This window comes from Aspergillus flavus, chromosome 1 (genome assembly GCF_009017415.1).
Source record: "Aspergillus flavus chromosome 1, complete sequence".
NCBI classification, from domain to species: Eukaryota; Fungi; Ascomycota; class Eurotiomycetes; order Eurotiales; family Aspergillaceae; genus Aspergillus; species Aspergillus flavus.
Genome location: NC_092406.1, coordinates 6,175,335 through 6,194,081, shown reverse-complemented (window position 1 = coordinate 6,194,081; position 18,747 = coordinate 6,175,335). Strand labels below are relative to the sequence as shown.

Below are 18,747 nucleotides of genomic sequence, written 5' to 3'. Positions count from 1 at the left end.
ATTTTAATATATAATATAAGTTATATATATTATCTAGTATATTTTAAAAAATCTTTATAAATTAATAATAAATAGTATACTAGATAAAGAAGTATATTTAATTATAATTAATATTTTAGTTACTATATTATCTATATAATATTAATACTATATTATTAAATTTATAACTAATTATAAATAATTTATTCTCTTCACGCTTTCTATTCTTAATAATAGTTTTTAAATAATATAGATACTATAAAATAAAGAAAATGACTAGAGTACTAATAATTCTTTTATAATAAAATATAATAATATTAATAAAGAAATATAAAGAAATAACTAGATTTAAAATATAAAAAAAAAAAAGACTTATAATATATAAAAAAGATATTATAAAATAAAAAAAAATAAAATATAGAAATAGTAGAGAGAAACTTATTTAATATTTTATTAATATTAATATTATTATTATAGATAACTATTATTTATTTAATAATAATTTATATAAAATTAATATTTCTATATAGAATATCCAACGCGCTTTTAAAATATTAACTACTTAATATAAATAATATGTTGATCGCTATTTAGAGATAATTAATCTAGAAAAAAGAAGCATAATTATTATAGAAATAATAATAATTATATAAAGTAACTATATAGTATACTCTATTCTAGATATATAGATATTCTAGTAACTAAATAGTGTCTTTAGTATCTATATCTATTATCTTTTTAATAATATATAGTAGCCTTATTAAAAGAATTAATTATTATATATAGAGAATCTTAGAGATCCTTGACTATAAATTAGTACTATAGTCATTAATAGAAAATCAAGAATCAGTCTTCTATCTCTAGTATCTACTGCCTAGTGCTTTGCCCACGTATCCTTACCTAGTTGACAGGTCCTCTACCCTGACTAGTAGATATTCCACTGACAGATAGAGCCTTACCTTTTGCCTTCCGTTTCCTTACCTAGTTGACAGGCTATCTACCCTGTATAGTAGATCCTTCGTTACAAAAATAGTGAATATCAGAATTTTTTTATCTATTTAAATGATTCTTGGTAAGATCTTAATAAGCTGAAATTATTGCTAATTACTAAAGAGTAAATTTAAACTCTCTTTTATAAAATTCTATTAAATTCTTTACTCTATACTCTGGATTTGTACTGAATTTAAAATTTTATAGCTCAACATAGATTTTATGTGATTTATAATAAGATCATCGATATCTATATTAATGTGGATATTCTATCTTATATTAATATAATGGTGACCAGTCTTACCAAGATCTTCAGCGGCGCCTCTAATGTCATGGGTGGAAGGCCAGAGAATCTGGCTGTTCGTGAAGCTAAGGAGACGGCCTTTTGGTAATAAGCGCAAGTGTCGTTGGTGCTATCGTATGTCAGGATATTAGCCCTAGCCTCGCAGTCTGGTCGATGTAGAATGACTAGATAATGTACACATGCTCCGTATTGCTCGACGTAGAAGAGGCTGTGCCCTGTATAGAATGACACGGTTAGGGACTCTTCATCCTTGGGGGTCACCTGGATGTTTCGCGGCATGAAATGGAGTTTGTGGTGAGCCAATCTGAGTAGATGTCGTATGCTTTGACCTGCGCAGCGGCCTTCAGACTGATTGAGAACGATTGCTAGTAAGCGGTGATATAAATCCTCCACAGGGTGCTGCCAGACAAACACGTCGGGCTCGGGTATTGCCAGTTGTTCAGCGCTTTGGGAAGCGGTGTGAGGTCACAATCATTTCTCATGTATACAAAGTGTGTCTTGTTCCGCTCGATACGCCATATCAACCACGTCAGATACGCAGCGGACAAAAACTATATTGGTTCTCTCTGTTCGTGGGTCAAGGCGGAGGAGAGCGCGGAGAGTGTGGGCTACAGAATATGCGAAGACTGTTTCTGGTAAACCGACTCTTCGGAAGTTTGCAGTATTTTGTACAGTTGCTCTCTGGGGTATCGAACCAAACCATATTTTCGAAAAATCTTCCATAAAGCGTCTGGAAAAGCCCTGGGTTCCTTCTTGAGCTCTAATTGGATTATAGGATGGTCCTAAAGAGCAGAGGAGCAGTGAGATAGCTGTGTGGAAAGTCGGCCATAGCATGAGTGGACAGTGAGGGCGTTATACTTACATCGTTTCGTCGTGAGTCAAGGCAGTAGAACACGCCTGCGCCAGCCGGATCGTGAATCAGCGACTCCCACATTTTTTTAGCCGTGGACTCAGTGATCAGGTGATATGTCCCTCTCGCGTCGGCAGGGGGAAGAGTACCCCGGAAAATCTCGAGGTACTTCGGCAGTACGACATCGCCTGCTTGCTCAATTGCGCTCTCCCAGATCGAGTGGATGCATGTCATAGTTTCTTCCACGTTCACCAGCGGCTGGCGGTCCCGCCCAACAGTTCCCCGGGCTAAGTTGTATCCAAAGCGAAAGGCTTGCCCTGGTTCAAAGACAGGCTGCAGGACACGTATACCTCTCAAATAAAGGTGGCCCTGATAGTATTGGTCAAGCAGGAGGTCTCCCGATGGTGTTCGGATCCGCCCAGGTGTCTCATGTAGATCGATCGTATCTCGCAGCCACGCTTGGAAATCCTCAAGAGAAATTGGCTTTCCTTTATGGCCGATAGTTACCGCGACATCCTCATGAATTTCGGCGCAAAGCTTCAAAGGCTTTCCCTCGATGCTCGTCCCACGCCTGGCCTTGAACGGCGTTGCTCGGCAGTACAGACTCGCCTGAGCATTGAATCCGAAGTTCCAGTGACAACCATTCGCTGATATTCTCAAGTGATGGTTTTCGCGGCATAGTACAAGCGCCGCGACCTGCAATCCTCTAAGACGATTATCTGCCGTTTTGGTGGTATGGCCCAAGTTCAGACACTGGTCATCCAAGGAAGATCCAAAATTTATAAACTCAGCCTTGGCTTGAGAGATGACAACTGGATGCATCCGAACACCTTTGGCTCAGGTTGATTTTCTTCAGGCGGGCGCGGTGTATCTTTCCTCTCCACAACAATCATAATTTCGTTCCCATCGTTTGTCTTGACAATGTACGGGATAAAATCCTGCTGAGGCATCCTATGTTCTCGAATGATGGCCTCCTTCCTGTAAAGCATTTCAGTGGGTGTCCATCAATGGTTGTCATCTCTGGACTTACCAGTTTCGGTATATTTCCCGTAAAGCATCTGGTACTTCTTGATCAAGTTCGTGGTCGCGACTCACGTCCAATCCAATAGTGCATGGGACTACGCTCATTGTATCCTCAGTCTCCTTGCCTGAAACGTTTGGCTGATAGAGAAGGGTACATTCTTGGGCTTCCTTTGCGTCAGATTGTTCCATTGTGGGAAATCAGTGATGCGGAGTATATGATATACGAAACTAAGCTGTAGTTATAAGACAGTGGGAAGCGGGCTTGAGAATTTTAGATTCTTTCGAAACTACTTTCTCTGTTTATAAGGATTTCGCTGGTTAGCTTATCCAGTTCAGAAGATTACGCGTAATAGCATCTACACAGCCTGTGGATGTGGCTTACTGAGCGTTCAACCTACAGGAGAAAATGTCAGTGTCACTTTGCGATGACTATGGAGCCCCACCCGTCAGAAAAAATACGGCATTGCTCCGTTGAATTAATTGTTTCATCACTGGGATGTTGAACGGAAGAATTGAGCCAAGGATTAGTATGGACTGAGGAGCTGCCTTCCCTACGACCGATCTATTCGCTTCCTGGACGACAGAAAATATCGCCACGAACGTGGTTCAACCACTTTCCCGGACTATCTTCATAAGGCGAGGACAACCACGACCAGACAGCAGAAGTTTTTGGGGCACTGCTGACAGTGCCGAAAGCTTGGAAGACGTGAATTTACTCCTCTTTTTCGCCAGCTATATTGGGCTTTGCGACTAACTAGTGGAAACTGGGCACCGTACAGCGGCAACTTTATTCATCTTCCTGCCAAACACGACAGTTCTGTGGTACAGGATTCAAATCCTTTCCAGATGGAGGAGGTAAATGGGATACTCTACCCCTGTAAACCCCTGTATATGGCCATAAAATAACGCTGTACAGACCGCATTCGCTCTCTTGGCCGAACTGCCAAAGACCTGCGATACAATCGTATAGCCGCGAGCTTAAGGCAGCACGAGACGAGCTATGTAATGCACAGTCCGAACTTACTGTTCTCAAAGGCCTTCTCGAAATCCTTTTCAACCTCCTAAAGAAGATGTGGGCCACGGTTCGGACCTGTCAAATGGACAAGGACATGAAGGAAGCACAGGCACAAGGAGAAGGAGAGTCTCTGGGGGCGATTCTAGACCTTGCCATCATGCAGCTGGACTTGCAAAGCATCAAGATTGATTGTGATGCTTTGCGCCGAGAAAATAGATTTCTACGAAGCTTAGTACGTGCTACAGAAGCAGCAGCAGACCAGTGCTCTTAGATACCCTATCCCTACTCCTAATAAAAGGAACGGTCTATGACAAGCTTTGTTACTTAAATTGCGTACATTTAATTAGCATCTAACATCAAGCACTACTGTATAACTTCCCCAGCGATGGGCAAACACCTCTACGTCATGCTGGGGCACAGGTATTCAAGCAGCTCTTTGGTGGTGCTGCTTGAAGAAACCAAGATCTTCCCAAAGAGGATGGGAACCGTGGTGTGTGGGATGGTTGGATGCCGCCCCGACGCCTTCGCAGACACTCTGGCAAGCATGCCAACAACAAACCAATGACGATCAGAGACGGAGTTGTTTCCGAAATGGCCAATCTTTCAGTCCAGCCACCATGCAGGGTCATATCTGACGGACAATCCCCGAGCAATTAAGCTACCATTATATCGAGGGTTATGGGTCTGTCATGTGATTACTAGAGGTGTCTCCCAACCACAAACCCCCACCAACTCTTTCGCCCCGGGCCAACTGGATCATATAGTGCAGACTGAGGAAAGGAGCTTGTGGGCTGGGTATCCAGCGTGAACGAGGCAAGTCCAAGGGAATTTCTAGACCGCCAAAAAATCATAATATGTTTTTGTTTCTTCACCCGAGCAAAAGGTATAGGAACTACCGATGTATATTATTCTTCAGGAAACTTTCTCATACTGAGGGTGCCAAAGGAACATTTTGATGATAGCCTTGCAGAATCTAGATGCTGGGACGTCCAAAAACAAGAACTCATACCTCTGCATTCGCAAAAGAATGAATAGTATTGGGAAAACCCCGTGGGTAAAAAACCAATACTGAGGCATAATAAAACTTAAGTAAACAATGCCGCACTGAAGAAAGCCTCCTTTACTCCCCGTCATCAACCCTAATTAAATCTTCTCCCATTTCGATCAGTCAAGACCATTTGCAGGCCCCCAGTTTCCTGAGGAGCGATTGGGGCTGTGAGTGGCTGAAAATCGACATTGTCACCGTCATGCTGAAGCCCGGGCCCGAAACTGCTGATATAGGGAATATCGAGCCCGGTCATTGCGTTGAACGCGTAGATAAGCCAGTCCACAACAACCGCAATCCAGTTTAAGTGCTTGAGAACCTTATAAACCTTTAATGCCAACGGCAGTAAGTGTACGCAGTTCGTCAACTTTCCTCATCAAGGTTGTCAGCTTACTTTTTTCGTCCATCTTAAACAGTCTTCGATCAATTTTTTCATGTAGATTTTCCACTGCTTTGTGGATACTGTTCGTATGAGGGTTTGGGTGAGAGGTTGGTTGTCCGTCCGTGATGCGAGCTCTCGTCCTTCGCTCTTCAAATGTTTGGGAGCAACCCTCACCACCTTGTTCATCGCCTCCTGCACTGCTTCTTCAGCTTGTTCGGAGTAGATATTGTGCAGAACCATCTTGTACGATGGTCTCAATCAAGCAAGTTGGAGAGTGAGAGAACGTTTGGTGAAAAGAGATGTGACACTCCTCGTGGCGGACCTGACCCATGTCGAGAATGTTACCTGCGCGAGCAATTTCCGCTTAATATCTCTCTGAAACAGTTTCAGTAAAGCCGAACCATAGACACTGAAGGGCTTTTTTACTTTCCATGTGATAAGAAAAATGAATCCAGACTCCCTTTTTTGTCATCGGTAGTCGCTATTGCCATGGTTAATTTATCTTGGCGTAGGGCAGGCCAAGGTTGGTGATACCAGTATCAAGTCCGGTTATCTACTACCAGTCTTTTTCTCCCATAAGTAATGGAGTGAATAAGATCATTACGATAACAAATTTCGTACCCAATAAGGAGCAAAGGCCTACGACTGAGTTTTCGGCCATACCGTAACACCACGAAATCCAATTCTGCCGCCGGACTAATCTCACATCTCACCGTGACTGCTTCCTCTACTACCTCTCTGATCAACATCCTCCGTTAACTGTGTGAAGCAAGATCAATATTCAAAAGCTTTGGACAAAAGTAACGCTTATGTCCGACGTCAACAGAAAAGGGTTTGCAAGGATGTCGCCTGAATGCCCCAGCAATGGTGATTTCGTGGAATATGGAACGGAAAACTGGCAACATTCTCTGGTCGGGAATCAGCGTAAATCGATAAGACCCCACGAATACGCTAAGTGGCCCGTTTGCGACTTTAAGGTTATCTGGTACGATGCATAGCCTCGATTCTTCCAGACACGGATATAGTTAACGTATACTTTGGAGGCCCCAAGGCAAAGGTAGCTGTTTCCTAAATTCTAGAACTACCGTCAATTACCACTTATTGCTATTAAATACATTATCTAGGACGCATTACTAATTATATCTGCAATATGTAGCTTCTATGGACTGTAGTATACATTTATTAGGCAGCTACAAACAGCTAATCAGCCATCCTGGTTATCGGAGACGTCTTGTGGTTTGATCCCAACATGTATAGTTTCTGGCTTCGCTCCGAGCTTGAGGGAAAGCTAAGACAACACTACCATTTAGTCTAGGTTTAAATATTAGCTCGTGATTGGTTATGCAAAACCAAGGGCGGATCAGCGCCAAGATTATAGAACCTTGAAAGCTAATGATGTGGAATGTCAGGTTTCGCTGCCCGGTTTGCCACAGCCGCACCGAGCTCTCTTTTGTGACCCACGCGGAGAGTTGCGTGATAATATCAAAGCAGTCCGGATGCGGGGTCCCCAATCAGGTGATCGGCACATTGTCTAGTTCCATGTTGGAAATGGTACGCGTGGTTGCAAAGAGCAGCCAAAGACACAGCCTTCGTATACCTGAGAATCTACCGAAATGATGCCCAAAGCACTGAGTTAAGCCGAGAATGTGGTGATGGTCCAGCGCAGGAAATTTGTCACGTGATGGAATCCATTCTTGGAGCTTTGGGAGGTGGTTGGCAGCAACGTCTTTAAGCTGTCTCATCTTCATGATGGTTGACCATGGTTGAACCCTTTTAGCGCTTCGCGCCTATCAAACCCCTCCCGATTCTTGTGACCTCGTATCCGTGCCGTAGGCTCACACACAGGTTGTGCCTCTAAGGCACGGATAGGTGGTAAGACTAGTTGTACAGTCTCTGTCGAAACCAATATCGCTAGCGCCTGGTGCGCTGAGGGATGACAAGACAGGCGTTCCTTGGCCTCTCATCCAAAATATGACCATTCCGCCGGTGTCCATCTCACCGCGGAGCCCCACTCACGTCAAGGAGTGGAGCAATTGAGGACAGGACAGGATCAGCTTCAGAGCATAAGAAATGCTAAGTTGTGATTCCCCGAGCTGGAGTATCGACAAGTCATCCTGCGCAACACAGGAACGGGGTTACGGGGCCGCCTGGGTATACAAAACAGGTGATGGCTGGCGAGTGGTGATGTGGTGGTGCGTGATATGGACGCGCCCGCTCATATGCATATCACGCTATATCAAACAAAGTATAGCTTCCAGGGGATTCAGGTAAGAGTTCACCAAATAATAGTTACCAGCTGGGACGTTTGTTACGCGCCTTTCTTCTGCCGTCAACCAAGATGACCCGAGTAGTGGAGCTCTGCGACCCTATAGCCCAGCATTTATTGCGTCAATAATATATTTTACATACCAGGGTTAGTTGGACACGTAGACTGAAGGGTATCCCTTCCATACAGTTTACTGTAACATACCATATTGCAATATATACATCCGAACCCAGAACTCTGTAGAACTTCCGAAAAGGAAAACACAAGAAGTAAATCATCCAACTTCACGTATCAAGGCTTAGTGGAGAAAAGAGGAACACTGCTCACCATAACAGGCTACATCTCCGGACGTTAGATTCCACTACCGCTAAAGGAAGAGGTGAGATGTGTTCCTGGCGAGCGACCCGTGAGACTTCTATTCATTAGGCGTTAGCTTCCACTCAGTATACAACAATGCAATAATGACAGCCAGCTGATCGTCTCCGATGCTTCCGTAATTATAAATGGGGCCAAGATAACTAGTAATCTCTCTGATTAAAATTGACAAAAGATAATGGCTGATATAATAAGGTTGAGCTGCCCGGAAATGCATCGTATTCACAGATTCTATCCGGATCTAGACCAGTCCTGTACAACTCTCTACTGAACCTCTTTTCTCGACACCACGACCGAAGAGATTTTTTGACATGGATTATTATGTTCTATATCTCAAACGTCGCCCATAACTGCGCCATATAGCACTCTAGCACATACTACATGAAATTTGATTCCACCGGTGTTTCAGTTACGAGAGATTATCAGAGTACGAGAGAAAAAGGAACAAGCAGGCAAGCCACTTCGAGACAGACACGGCTCCACTTAGATCTTTATATTAGAGGGTAATATTAGATAGTGATCAGAAGTGAGTAATGGTTAAGACATATTGAGTGCCTGGTGCCCTCTCTGACTAAAAGACGACTAAGGACGACTAGCTTCTAACCTAGTGAGCTTGACCGTGGCAGCACCGCCTTAGAAAGTTTCTCGTTAGATCCAGTGCTTGAATGCTCTTTATTGTGCAACGGTGTCAAGTTCGTTCCGATGAATGCAACATTTGACCTGGCAGATTAGCTGAAGTTGTGCGTTCCCTGAACTTTATGCCATTCAGCAGTAAGTGAATTAGATTTCGTCCTAAGCCATGCCAGAAGCAACGCCGTCCGTGTTTTCACAAGCATTTCTGAACTGCGCCATTACTTTAGCTAAGATCAACTGTGAGCATATGGCTTCTGTGAAAGCTAAACAGCCTCCACTGAGCCCTAGAGGACGTAACCCTAATAATGAGCGCAGTCAACAATGTACTCGCATCTTCTCCGCTCATGCATCAAATGCAAGCTTCCGGAATCCCTCCTGGGCATATGCGGTCCGCTCAGGTGTATGTCCATTCCCTATCGATGTCTTCTAACTGTGAGCACCTAGGTCAAAGAAACAGCAGAGAGATATCAGGAAAATGCGGCGTCCGTCATACGTAAGAGAGTGAATGATGTCCTCGGGTCACGGATAGTCCACGGGGAAAAACCTTACAAGCTATGGCATGTGAGCCCAGATCTTCACAACCTCTGAGTGCATAGGTTTGCTTCCCATGGTTGTGGTCTTGACCGCCGAGATTCAGCATGAGCTTATAGTTTAGGATCGGCCCCGAGCCAGGTGCAAGCCACAGGCAGCAGTGCTGGGGAGTCCTCCCCGGTCTGCAGTTGGCTTATATTCTGAAAAGGCGATAAGACAGAAAGCGAGAGAATTTTAAAGTCTAGCCTCAGTTTTATTGGAAATATATGCAGTCATGCAATACAGCCTTAATTTTAGCGTGATTTCTGTGTATTAACGTAACGAAGTTGCTGGGTCTGCTGCAGGATAGCATTCCGGCCATGATCAGTATAGTCGGTGTCAGTGCTAGGTTCAAACCTGCAGTTACTAGAAATCGTGGTATTCATTTCTTTGTTGTCTCTAGCAAGTCAATGAACTTTTGGGCAAGGCCAAGTCGACTCTTTATCTCATCCTTATGGAAGCTATATGTCAAATCCACAGAGGTCTGCAAATACTGCTGGCGAAAGGCAATCCAGTGGTCTGTGTGCGGTCGTGGATAGAAGGGATCATTTCTACGAAACGCATTGACAGCTTGCTCGACGCCTTCCAGGTCCATAGTCATGGAGCAACAGAGATCAAAGTCGATCATCCAGAGGTTGTGCTTCCCCAACACATTCGTCATGGCAGTAATCCTACTATCGTGCCTTGGTGGTGGAGCCAGAACGAATTCAACGTCATTCCCATCAATCTCGCCCAGCCAGTGCAGCGTAGCTAATGCCTCCCCCATCATGGCAGCATAGCGTTCGATGTGAGTGGAAGGAATCCCCAGTTCAACCATTTGATCCAAATGGAGTGGGTAGTTCTGCAGCGAAAAGCCTCTGAATCTCGACCTTGCGTTCATTGCCGTTCCGTAGGTTCGCCTGCGGCCAATATATGGTCTGATCAGGCAGGCCCGGTTGCTTGCACTCAACAAGATTTGGTTTCTGATTTCTGGAGGGCAGTACCTCTCTACGATCAGTACCCTTACATCCTCGGGAAATGGTGGGATACGTTCGGAGGACATGGCATTGCAGGGCGAGAATCCGGGTGGGAAATGTGAGAGATTCTCTCCCCACCAGGTGTGTTGTGGGGTCAGGAAGCTGTAACATTGTGGGATGCGGACTTGAGGTTGTATGAGGTAGTCCGGACTACTGCATTTAGTCAGTGACAATTTGACAAAGGCATCAAGTGCTCGTTTGTGCATCACAAAGTCATTTGCCAGTGATCTGGACGGTCCTCCATCCTCTCGTTTGATTACAGGGCCGTCGAGGCTTCTAGCCCAGACAGTGCCACAGAATCCTGACCCGATCCGAATGTAGTTCTCGTGTGAATCCTGCTTGGTGGTCATGACAATTTCAATGATTTTAATGAGGTGGTGGAGGATCTGAAGCGGTTCTTCGGGGAGTTAAGAAGTAAACTGTGACTCATGGATGATCAAATCCAGACATCATTCTGTGTCATATATGAATCTTGAGATTCCATGAAATTGCTGGGTAAGCTATATGGCCTAATCCTAATCCAAGGTCGTAATCCTTCACTCCAACTTCACCTCTTCTTCATTAGTGAGCGATCGGCGGATCGTCGCCTAGTAAATCAAAGCCACCATGGGATCCGCAGCCCCCGCATGCATAGCCACGTTGACAACTGGCCCTATTTATTTCACAGGTAAAACGTCTACGAACACACCTCTTTCACACAGGAAATATACACCACTGCTAAGGCGGGTACTTAAAACTCTTGTATACACATTTCCCGTTTCAAATTCATAGAGAGCGGACTCCTTATATAATGGCTTCTGATAGTTCAACGTTCGCCCACACGGCACTTCCATCAGACGCACATTATATTCGTCTTCTACAGTTCGAAGATACGGCGGCGACTGAGCCTCTCAGATTCACCTTAGGAGTGTACAAATTCTCAGATGTCCCCGTGTACAATGCTCTTTCCTACGAGTGGGGAGATGGCACAGCTGATCGAACAATATTCATCAACAATGGTCCCTTCCTCATCCGCGACAACTTACACCACTTTCTCAGTGTTCTAGCTGGCAGTGGGCAGAGAGACACACTGTTCTTCGCAGATGCGATCTGCATAAACCAAGACGACATCCCAGAGCGTAACACCCAGGTGCAGCGGATGGGTGATCTATACCGTCAGGCACAGAAGGTTCTGGTCTGGATAGGACCCGGAACCACCGAGTCCGACCTTGTTTTCGACATATGTGCAGAAGAAACTCAAGAGGCAATAGACCTGCAGGGATCAAGCGGAAACGCGCTTGATATGGTGTATCGGCGCTCTTACTGGACAAGACTATGGATTATCCAGGAGCTATTCCTCGCACGGGATGCGATTGTCTTCTGTGGCTCGAAATCTACACCTTGGTCATCGTTCAGGAGGTTGACAACTGCGGTCAGAGGAGACTTTGTTCTCGGGGGATTCACTGGAGTGGATATACAACTTGGCAGTTCGCCCCTGGGGTTACATACAAGGACAGTGCTCGGCCAATTAGACAGTAAAGATGGGAAATACAGCATCTTGAACAAAACGATAGACAACATCGTGATTAAATTTGGGCAGGCTCAATGTCGCGATGTCCGCGATCGTGTCTTTGGGCTGCTGGGCCTCGCAAAAATGCAAGAGGATGGTCGCGGCCTTAGGATTATGGCAAACTATTCAGCGACGACAGTCAATCTATTTGTCCGACTGCTCAGTAACATGCCATATACTCTGAGGCTGAATCATGCGCTAAGCATCTTCAATATCCTAAAATTGCACCATGTCGATGTTTGTGCATGGGACATCGGTATTCCAGAAACAATCTGTAACCTTGTTTTCGAAGTCGGGCTCACGCATCTTGGACACATCCGACATGTGAGCGAATCTCATCCATTGTTATGTGGGTGGTGCAAAAAGTGGAACAAGAGGAATAAGCACACGCCCTTTGAATTGGGTGAGCAACTTCGGCAAGAACTCCGCGACAAGGCCATTACTGAGTTCATGGTGGGGACGACACAATCTAGTCTGGCCGCCCATAACTGCGGCCCTCTGCTGTCCCTGGGGCCCTATGACAGCTGCGTGACTGCAAAGAAGCTCAATGAAGGGGACGAAATGTTTCTAATGGAGGGAACCAATATCGTGTTGATTGAACACAAGCCAACCCCAGAAGATGAGTCTCATGAGCCTGTCACTCGGTTCACCCGAGGGGTACTCGCACACACTCAAAGGGAAGAGAGTATCCTACAAGCAGCAATGTTGCTTGATAGCTGCGTACCGTCTTTACCTGCTCCAACGGAGGTCCGTTTACAGAAGGCACGCTTCGAGCGTCCCGCTTACCCATTCGAAGTCATTCATGAGGAGCTCACCTTGCGGCAAATTATGTTCATTCTGACACGGGCTGCACAACATAGTAGCTATTATGATTGAAGATTGGCCGACTAGGAATCTATCGTGTACCTCAATGTGATAGTATAGAGCCTTACTACGTGATTTTGTCATCACCACCGTCGGTGGACAGTAGCCTGAACCATTGACATTCAGATGGTTACCCGAGATAACAACAGCTCAACCCTAGAATGTAAGAATAATCTCGACCAAACACCGCATAATACCTCATAAAACCTCATAAGACCCCGCCACTATTTCCAATCCAACACGATGATATCAGCGGCCGCGCCCGAGTGGGGTTTAGCACGATTTAGCGTGCCCACCCCGGTATGAGCAGTGATATAAACCAGGCCATCCCCAATTTCGGCCAAGAACCCTTACACATCATGCTCCCAGAATGTCCTCATGTAACTTAATCCCAGCCACCTCACTCCCCATAAATACATATTAACATGCCTTAATAGTATTCTACACAAATGTCGACCGGGGTCCAAAACACTACCAGATCCCCCACAGCCTTACCGCATTGAGAACAGTTGAAATACTACACAATCACCGCATATTGGCTGGGCAGATCTGGCCGTCAATGATGGTGAAGGTAACGGATAGCAATATAACCGCGACTACGGTGGTTGTCGAATCCGCTACTTCTAAATTCAAGGCTACATTTACCAGTCTTGAGAACGGTGTCTCATTACAGGAGGAAGCGGTTATGGGGTTTGGTGTTCAGATTCAGTGGATTGTGGTTAATCGTTGCATTCATAGTGCCTCTCATTTGGTTGACGAGTGTTTGCATTCGACTGCAGTTTTAGAGGAAAATGTCCGCTTCTCGAGTCTCAAGATTGTGGATCGGTTTTTGAACTTCGTTGATGACTTCAATCCGAAGACGAAATGTCTTATTGAGTTTTTGGAAAAGGTGGCTAGTGGAGAGATATCGAAGGAGGATATTAGAGTTATTGATAAAGGTTATGGCGATACTGGAAGATTTAAAGACGAGTGATTCGTTCCAATATGTTAGTAGTTAGGGCTAATGATCATTTGGTCACCAGACTCCTTGACATAGATAGACTTCACGATGGATTTAAGAATAGACAATACAGAATGACTGACAGAGAAATGACCAGCACCGACAAATGAATAAAAGAAATCGAGAATAATACTCCCCAACCACAAGCCTACACTCCACCATCTCAGGATACATGACAAGAATCGCCCTTCTCGCCTCCTCCACCTGCCCACCATCCACTACCAATCCCTCATCCCAAAAAAGACCGATCTGATGATACACCCAGAATCTACACCCCTGTCCCGCATTATCAAACTCATAAAGATGCCGTTTCTCTCTCACAAGCAAATCGACAAAATCTCTGACCTTCAGGCCCTCCAGGACATCAAGTCGTACGACTTTTAGTTGCCGTGCCTAAACGGAGATCATCCGCACGGCTGACGATGAGGATACCCTTAGAGCCGCCGGGATTAACCGTAGCCGGGACGGTATAGGAAGGTGTCCTGTCTAAGCGGACATAGTCTGTTTCGGTAATGGAGAAGTAGATGCTCCAGTGGTTGCCTCCTTGGGCGAGGCTCGTGAGCGACGGCGGCGAGGGATGTGATGGGCAAGTTGAGAACTGACTCTTTTTCTTTCGCGGGGATGTATTGGATGGGAGTGAATGGAGGCTATTGAGTATTCATTGTGTGGGACTTGGTTGTTTCTAGTGTTTATGGGTGATTTGGTGTTGGGCGGTACAGCGGTGCTGCACACTACAGATCAGATATGTGTGAAACCCTGAGAAGGTCCACGGGATCTGAACAGTCAGGTTTAGGTAGCCTGGGCGTTTGTGAGGGAGGTCTCGAAAGCGACCTGCGGTGAATCGCAAGGCTGTCATCTGCTCTACCCGTCACGTAGTGTTGATTGGTGCGCGGCCTAATGCGCTATAAAATGATTTTTTGATCTAGCATTTAGGTGTACGGAGAACGCGATGTAAGTTGTTATTTAGATTTCGCATTTGACAGAATTGCCGGTCTATTTTGATCTGGGGCTTGGCGGAAGGAAGCCAACCATTACACCACAACGAAGATCGCCAGGATAAAAACTAAATTGAACTTTATTTTCAATCGGCACAGAAAAGAGAAAGAAAAAAGAACAAAAAAGAAAGACCAATCAAGTTCTAAGCGCCATTGGCGCTGCTGGGAATCGAACCCAGGTCTGCTCGGGATTAAACCACAACGAGCTGTACTGACCACTATACTACAGCACCTTGATTTGGTGATAGGCATCTCTAATTATTGAAATATAAGGCACAAGTACCTGCAGGCTTAACCCTTCCAATTTGCATCCATCAATATCGCGAAAATCTTCAAGGGATGTTAAAGAACTCCTGGGTTATAGGGATATTGTATCGATTCTCGTATTACAATGGGTCTGTTCTGCCAAGCACGGATAGTATCCGCCTTATATACTCGGGGAAATACCGGTGTGCGAATTGCGGTGCTTTGCTGTTCACTAAACATACTGAAATATATATTATGACTAGCGGCTGTTCTAGACATACTAATTTTCAAGTCCCAACCCAAGCCCTTCGAAGCGCAATTGTTCAATCCGGGCCTGAATGGTTAACCACGCACTTTCCCATGATATACTCCTTTAAGTTTATTCTTATCAAGGTCAGACTCAGCCAAGACGAAGCCGAAGAACCGACGAATCGGGCCGCCGTGAGTCATGTCAACCACGCCATCATTGGCTAGAACCACCGACGTGCAGATACGAAAGGATATATAATGGATAAGTGCTGACCAAGGCAAGCCTATTCATAAAGACTAGAAAGTACACCATTTCTATTCTCCCGTACAGCAATATAATCTTAATAAATACCGCACAAACCGGATACATACTTCCTTAACGGACAACAAACAACGCCCCAAGGAACTAGCAAGATGCCAATACACATCGAACCCATCACCCAAGCCGACACCTCACGCATGGTCGACATCCAACAAATAGCAATGGGAGCCAGTGCCTTCTTCCGCAGTACAGGTGACGTGCCGAATATCGACGGAACCCCAGAAGAGGTATCGGCCTCACCCTGTAGGACAAACAAAATATCCCGAGTCTTGGATAACTGGGAGAAAGACCCCACCTGCTATTTTCTAAAAGCTGTTGACGAGGACTCCGGTGAAATGGTTGCGTTTGCCAAGTGGCATGTTTACCACGGGGAAGAGGGGATGAAGGAATGGCGCGCTTCTGTGAGGACGGATGAGGGTATGAAGGTTCCGCTTGGAGCAAATGAGGAAGGGTTTCGGTTTTGTAAGGGGAAATTACTGGAAAAAAGGAGAGTGTTCTTTGGTGAGGAGGGCAGGGAGCATTGTTGTAAGTTCTGTTTATTGCTGTTTCTAAAAGAGCATTGTATTGATTGTCAATGTAGTGCTGGCACTGCTAGCTACTGATCCCCGATATGAGCGTCGTGGAGCAGCTTCTCTTCTGACGCAGTGGGGCTGTGACTCTGCCGATAGACTTGGAATTGAGTGCTATGTCGAGTCCTCGAAGAAGGGATACCCAGTATACAAGAGAAAGGGGTTCGAGGAGATATCTTCCCAAGAAGACGAGAATGTTATTTCATTTGACGCCAGTAGGTTTACAGGCAGGGGAGGTAATGACGGTGACTGGGTTAATTTGGTCTGCATGGTGCGAAAGCCAACGAAGAGCGTATGCTAGGTTATTACCGAGCTTAGAAACAGGTTAACCGATAAAGAAAAGTGGTCTACCTAATAACGACATCCAAAACAACTGACTTCCGCTCTTCAACCACAACCCTAATCCCCTCCCTCAACACCACATCCAACTCCCTCACACTACGCACCCTCTTCGTCCACAAATTACCATTAGCAGCAGCCTTCGCCACCTCCCCATAGTCCGGCCCATCCTCCACCAGCGAGATCCCAAGATCCCTATTCGATAATCCGGCAGCCACACCGCTAGGATGCACATCGGCCAAACACTGCCTCGTAGCATTCCAACCCCCGTTATTCAAGATAACAGTCAAGAAAGGCGTCTGATATCGATGCGCAGCCCAGTAAACTGCCGTAGGCACGGAGAAAACGAAGCTCCCGTCGCCGATGATGTTACAGATGAAAGGTGTTTTGGTGGTTTCGTTCAGGTGGAGATTAGGTCGATCGGAGATATCGTACCGGGCTGTTGCGAGTGAAGCGCCGATGGCTGCGCCGCCGGACCAGCCCAGTCCGCTGCCTCCTTTTGTAAGGTGGGATCCGGGACGGGTGAGTTGGAGTTGTTCCGTCATGGGGACTTGGTTGGTGACTGAGTCTGTGATGTAGATTGTGTCCTGTGGGACGGAGGCGCGGATGCGGCTACATAGGTAGTCGACCGTGCATGGCTCATTAGGAGTTGAGAGGGGTGCTGTGGCGCGGGAGTCGATGCGGGCTTTCCCTTCCTTGTGGGCAGTTAGGAGATCTTGGCCTCGGGAGGTCCAGGCTTCTTGGAGGGCTGGGAGCCGCGGGGAGCTGGTTATGTACGCGTTTAGTTGAGTTAGGGCTGATGTTGTGTCGGCGTGGAAGGTGGCGGAGGCGCCGATGTCGAACATGTTCATGCGTTCTTTGCGCGGGTCCAGGTCGATGTGGTAGATTTCTGCGCTTGGGGAGGGGTGCACTCGTCGTGGGATCCAAGGGACGTCGGCGTCTAGGACGAGAATTACGTCGGCGGATTGGATGGCCGGTGCGGCGCCTGTGCTGCGGGTTAGGCAGGCTGGGTGGGTTGCCGGGAAGCAGACCTCCCGGAGCTCGGAGTCGAAGACTCGGAGACCTTGGACTGTGTCCGCCAGGGTAATTAGTTGTTGGACTGCGCGGTGGCTTCGGCCTAGATACCCTGTGATCACGAGAGGGGCTTTTGCCTCCAACAGTGCGTTACCGATCATCTCCACTGCTTCGGGAGAGAGGGATCCCAAGTGACAGGATGGGACGGGCTTTGGCCGGGGCTCCACTGAGGGGATGGGGGTAGCTAGGATCTCCCGAGTTGCAGTGAGATACACTGGACCTGGGGAGCCGGTCGTGGCCATCAGGACGGCGCGATGCACCAGACTCCCAACATTATGCGGGGACTTGATCTCCGCGCTAAAGCGGCTATAGGGTGCCACGAGGGCCGCCTGATCGCGAATATCCTGGTACCACTGGACATGTTCCGAGCGAGAACCTGGAGCCTCACCCAACAGCGTGGATGGGGCGACACCGGCGAAGACTACGACAGGGGCACGTCCGCTAGATGCATTGTGCAGACCCTGGCCCAGGGCAGCGGTCCCCACGTCCACGTGGGCGATCACACATGCCGGTTTGTGACTGATCCTAGCGTAGCCATCAGCAGCTGACATGGCTACGAACTGGGTGATCGATCAGTGGGGTTCCATGTGTTGATCCTGGTGGAGGAAAGGGTTGACTGACCTCGTGTTGGAAGAGGATCATCTTGGGATACTGACGAGTGGGGTCATTTTGGCGGCGGATATAGGCTTCAATGATACTAGGGTGATCGGAGCCAAGTACGGTGAAGAGGTAGTCGACACCGGCCTGTCATGATTTAGATTCTATCCATTCATGAAAGAGAGCGAGGGATAGACTGTACTTCCGCCAGAGCCTCCAGAAACGCATCCGCCACGATAGGGCTTCCCACAGTACTTTCATCGGCCATTTTGTCACTGCTACCTAGAATAGACCGAGCTGAGGTGAGGATATCTGTGACAATTCTTTAGTTTCGTCGCTTTATGCCAGTCACTGCGAGTGTTAGGGTTGCCAGAGTGTGTGCCGTTGCAGTAACAGGGATTGTCGACAGACGGGAAGAGAGCAATCAATAATCGGAAGTCCACCGGAGTACTACCTCACTAGGAGTATCACGCCATGACCACTTAATTAATGTTT

At 46.5% G+C, this 18,747-nt stretch overlaps 6 protein-coding genes and 1 non-coding gene across 7 annotated transcripts; 2 read left to right on the top strand and 5 right to left on the bottom strand.

Moving 5' to 3' along the window:
* Nucleotides 1-1,176: 1,176 nt before the first annotated feature.
* On the bottom strand, nt 1,177-1,648 carry F9C07_1171372 (uncharacterized protein). Its single transcript, XM_071507667.1, has one exon. The coding sequence runs from the start codon at nt 1,550-1,552 to the stop codon at nt 1,244-1,246; it is 309 nt and encodes a 102-aa protein (XP_071366138.1). The 5' UTR covers nt 1,553-1,648; the 3' UTR covers nt 1,177-1,243.
* A 3,652-nt stretch (nt 1,649-5,300) lies between these two features.
* On the bottom strand, nt 5,301-5,828 carry F9C07_11328 (uncharacterized protein; the record flags this gene model as incomplete). Its single annotated transcript, XM_041288318.1, has 2 exons — nt 5,301-5,534; nt 5,601-5,828. The coding sequence occupies 2 exons, from the start codon at nt 5,826-5,828 to the stop codon at nt 5,301-5,303; spliced, it is 462 nt and encodes a 153-aa protein (XP_041139863.1).
* A 3,986-nt stretch (nt 5,829-9,814) lies between these two features.
* Nucleotides 9,815-10,959, bottom strand: F9C07_2280316 (zinc finger protein-domain-containing protein; the record flags this gene model as incomplete). The annotated part of the gene is made up of 1 exon (XM_041284067.2): nt 9,815-10,959. Exon 1 carries the CDS (start codon nt 10,796-10,798, stop codon nt 9,815-9,817), a length of 984 nt encoding a protein of 327 aa, XP_041139864.1. The 5' UTR covers nt 10,799-10,959.
* Nucleotides 10,960-11,238: 279 nt separating this feature from the next.
* Nucleotides 11,239-13,834, top strand: F9C07_11326 (heterokaryon incompatibility protein-domain-containing protein; the record flags this gene model as incomplete). Its single annotated transcript, XM_041284060.2, has 2 exons — nt 11,239-12,856; nt 13,299-13,834. 2 exons carry the CDS (start codon nt 11,239-11,241, stop codon nt 13,832-13,834), a joined length of 2,154 nt encoding a protein of 717 aa, XP_041139865.2.
* Nucleotides 13,835-15,010: 1,176 nt separating this feature from the next.
* F9C07_t60 lies at nt 15,011-15,089 on the bottom strand. The gene has a single exon. It is a non-coding gene; the product is annotated as a tRNA-His (tRNA).
* Nucleotides 15,090-15,765: 676 nt separating this feature from the next.
* Nucleotides 15,766-16,543, top strand: F9C07_11325 (uncharacterized protein; the record flags this gene model as incomplete). The annotated part of the gene is made up of 2 exons (XM_071507599.1): nt 15,766-16,198; nt 16,254-16,543. 2 exons carry the CDS (start codon nt 15,766-15,768, stop codon nt 16,541-16,543), a joined length of 723 nt encoding a protein of 240 aa, XP_071366137.1.
* Nucleotides 16,544-16,589: 46 nt separating this feature from the next.
* Nucleotides 16,590-18,520, bottom strand: F9C07_11324 (putative acetolactate synthase; the record flags this gene model as incomplete). Its single annotated transcript, XM_041288319.1, has 3 exons — nt 16,590-18,215; nt 18,277-18,399; nt 18,455-18,520. The coding sequence occupies 3 exons, from the start codon at nt 18,518-18,520 to the stop codon at nt 16,590-16,592; spliced, it is 1,815 nt and encodes a 604-aa protein (XP_041139868.1).
* Between the last annotated feature and the right edge of the window lie 227 nt (nt 18,521-18,747).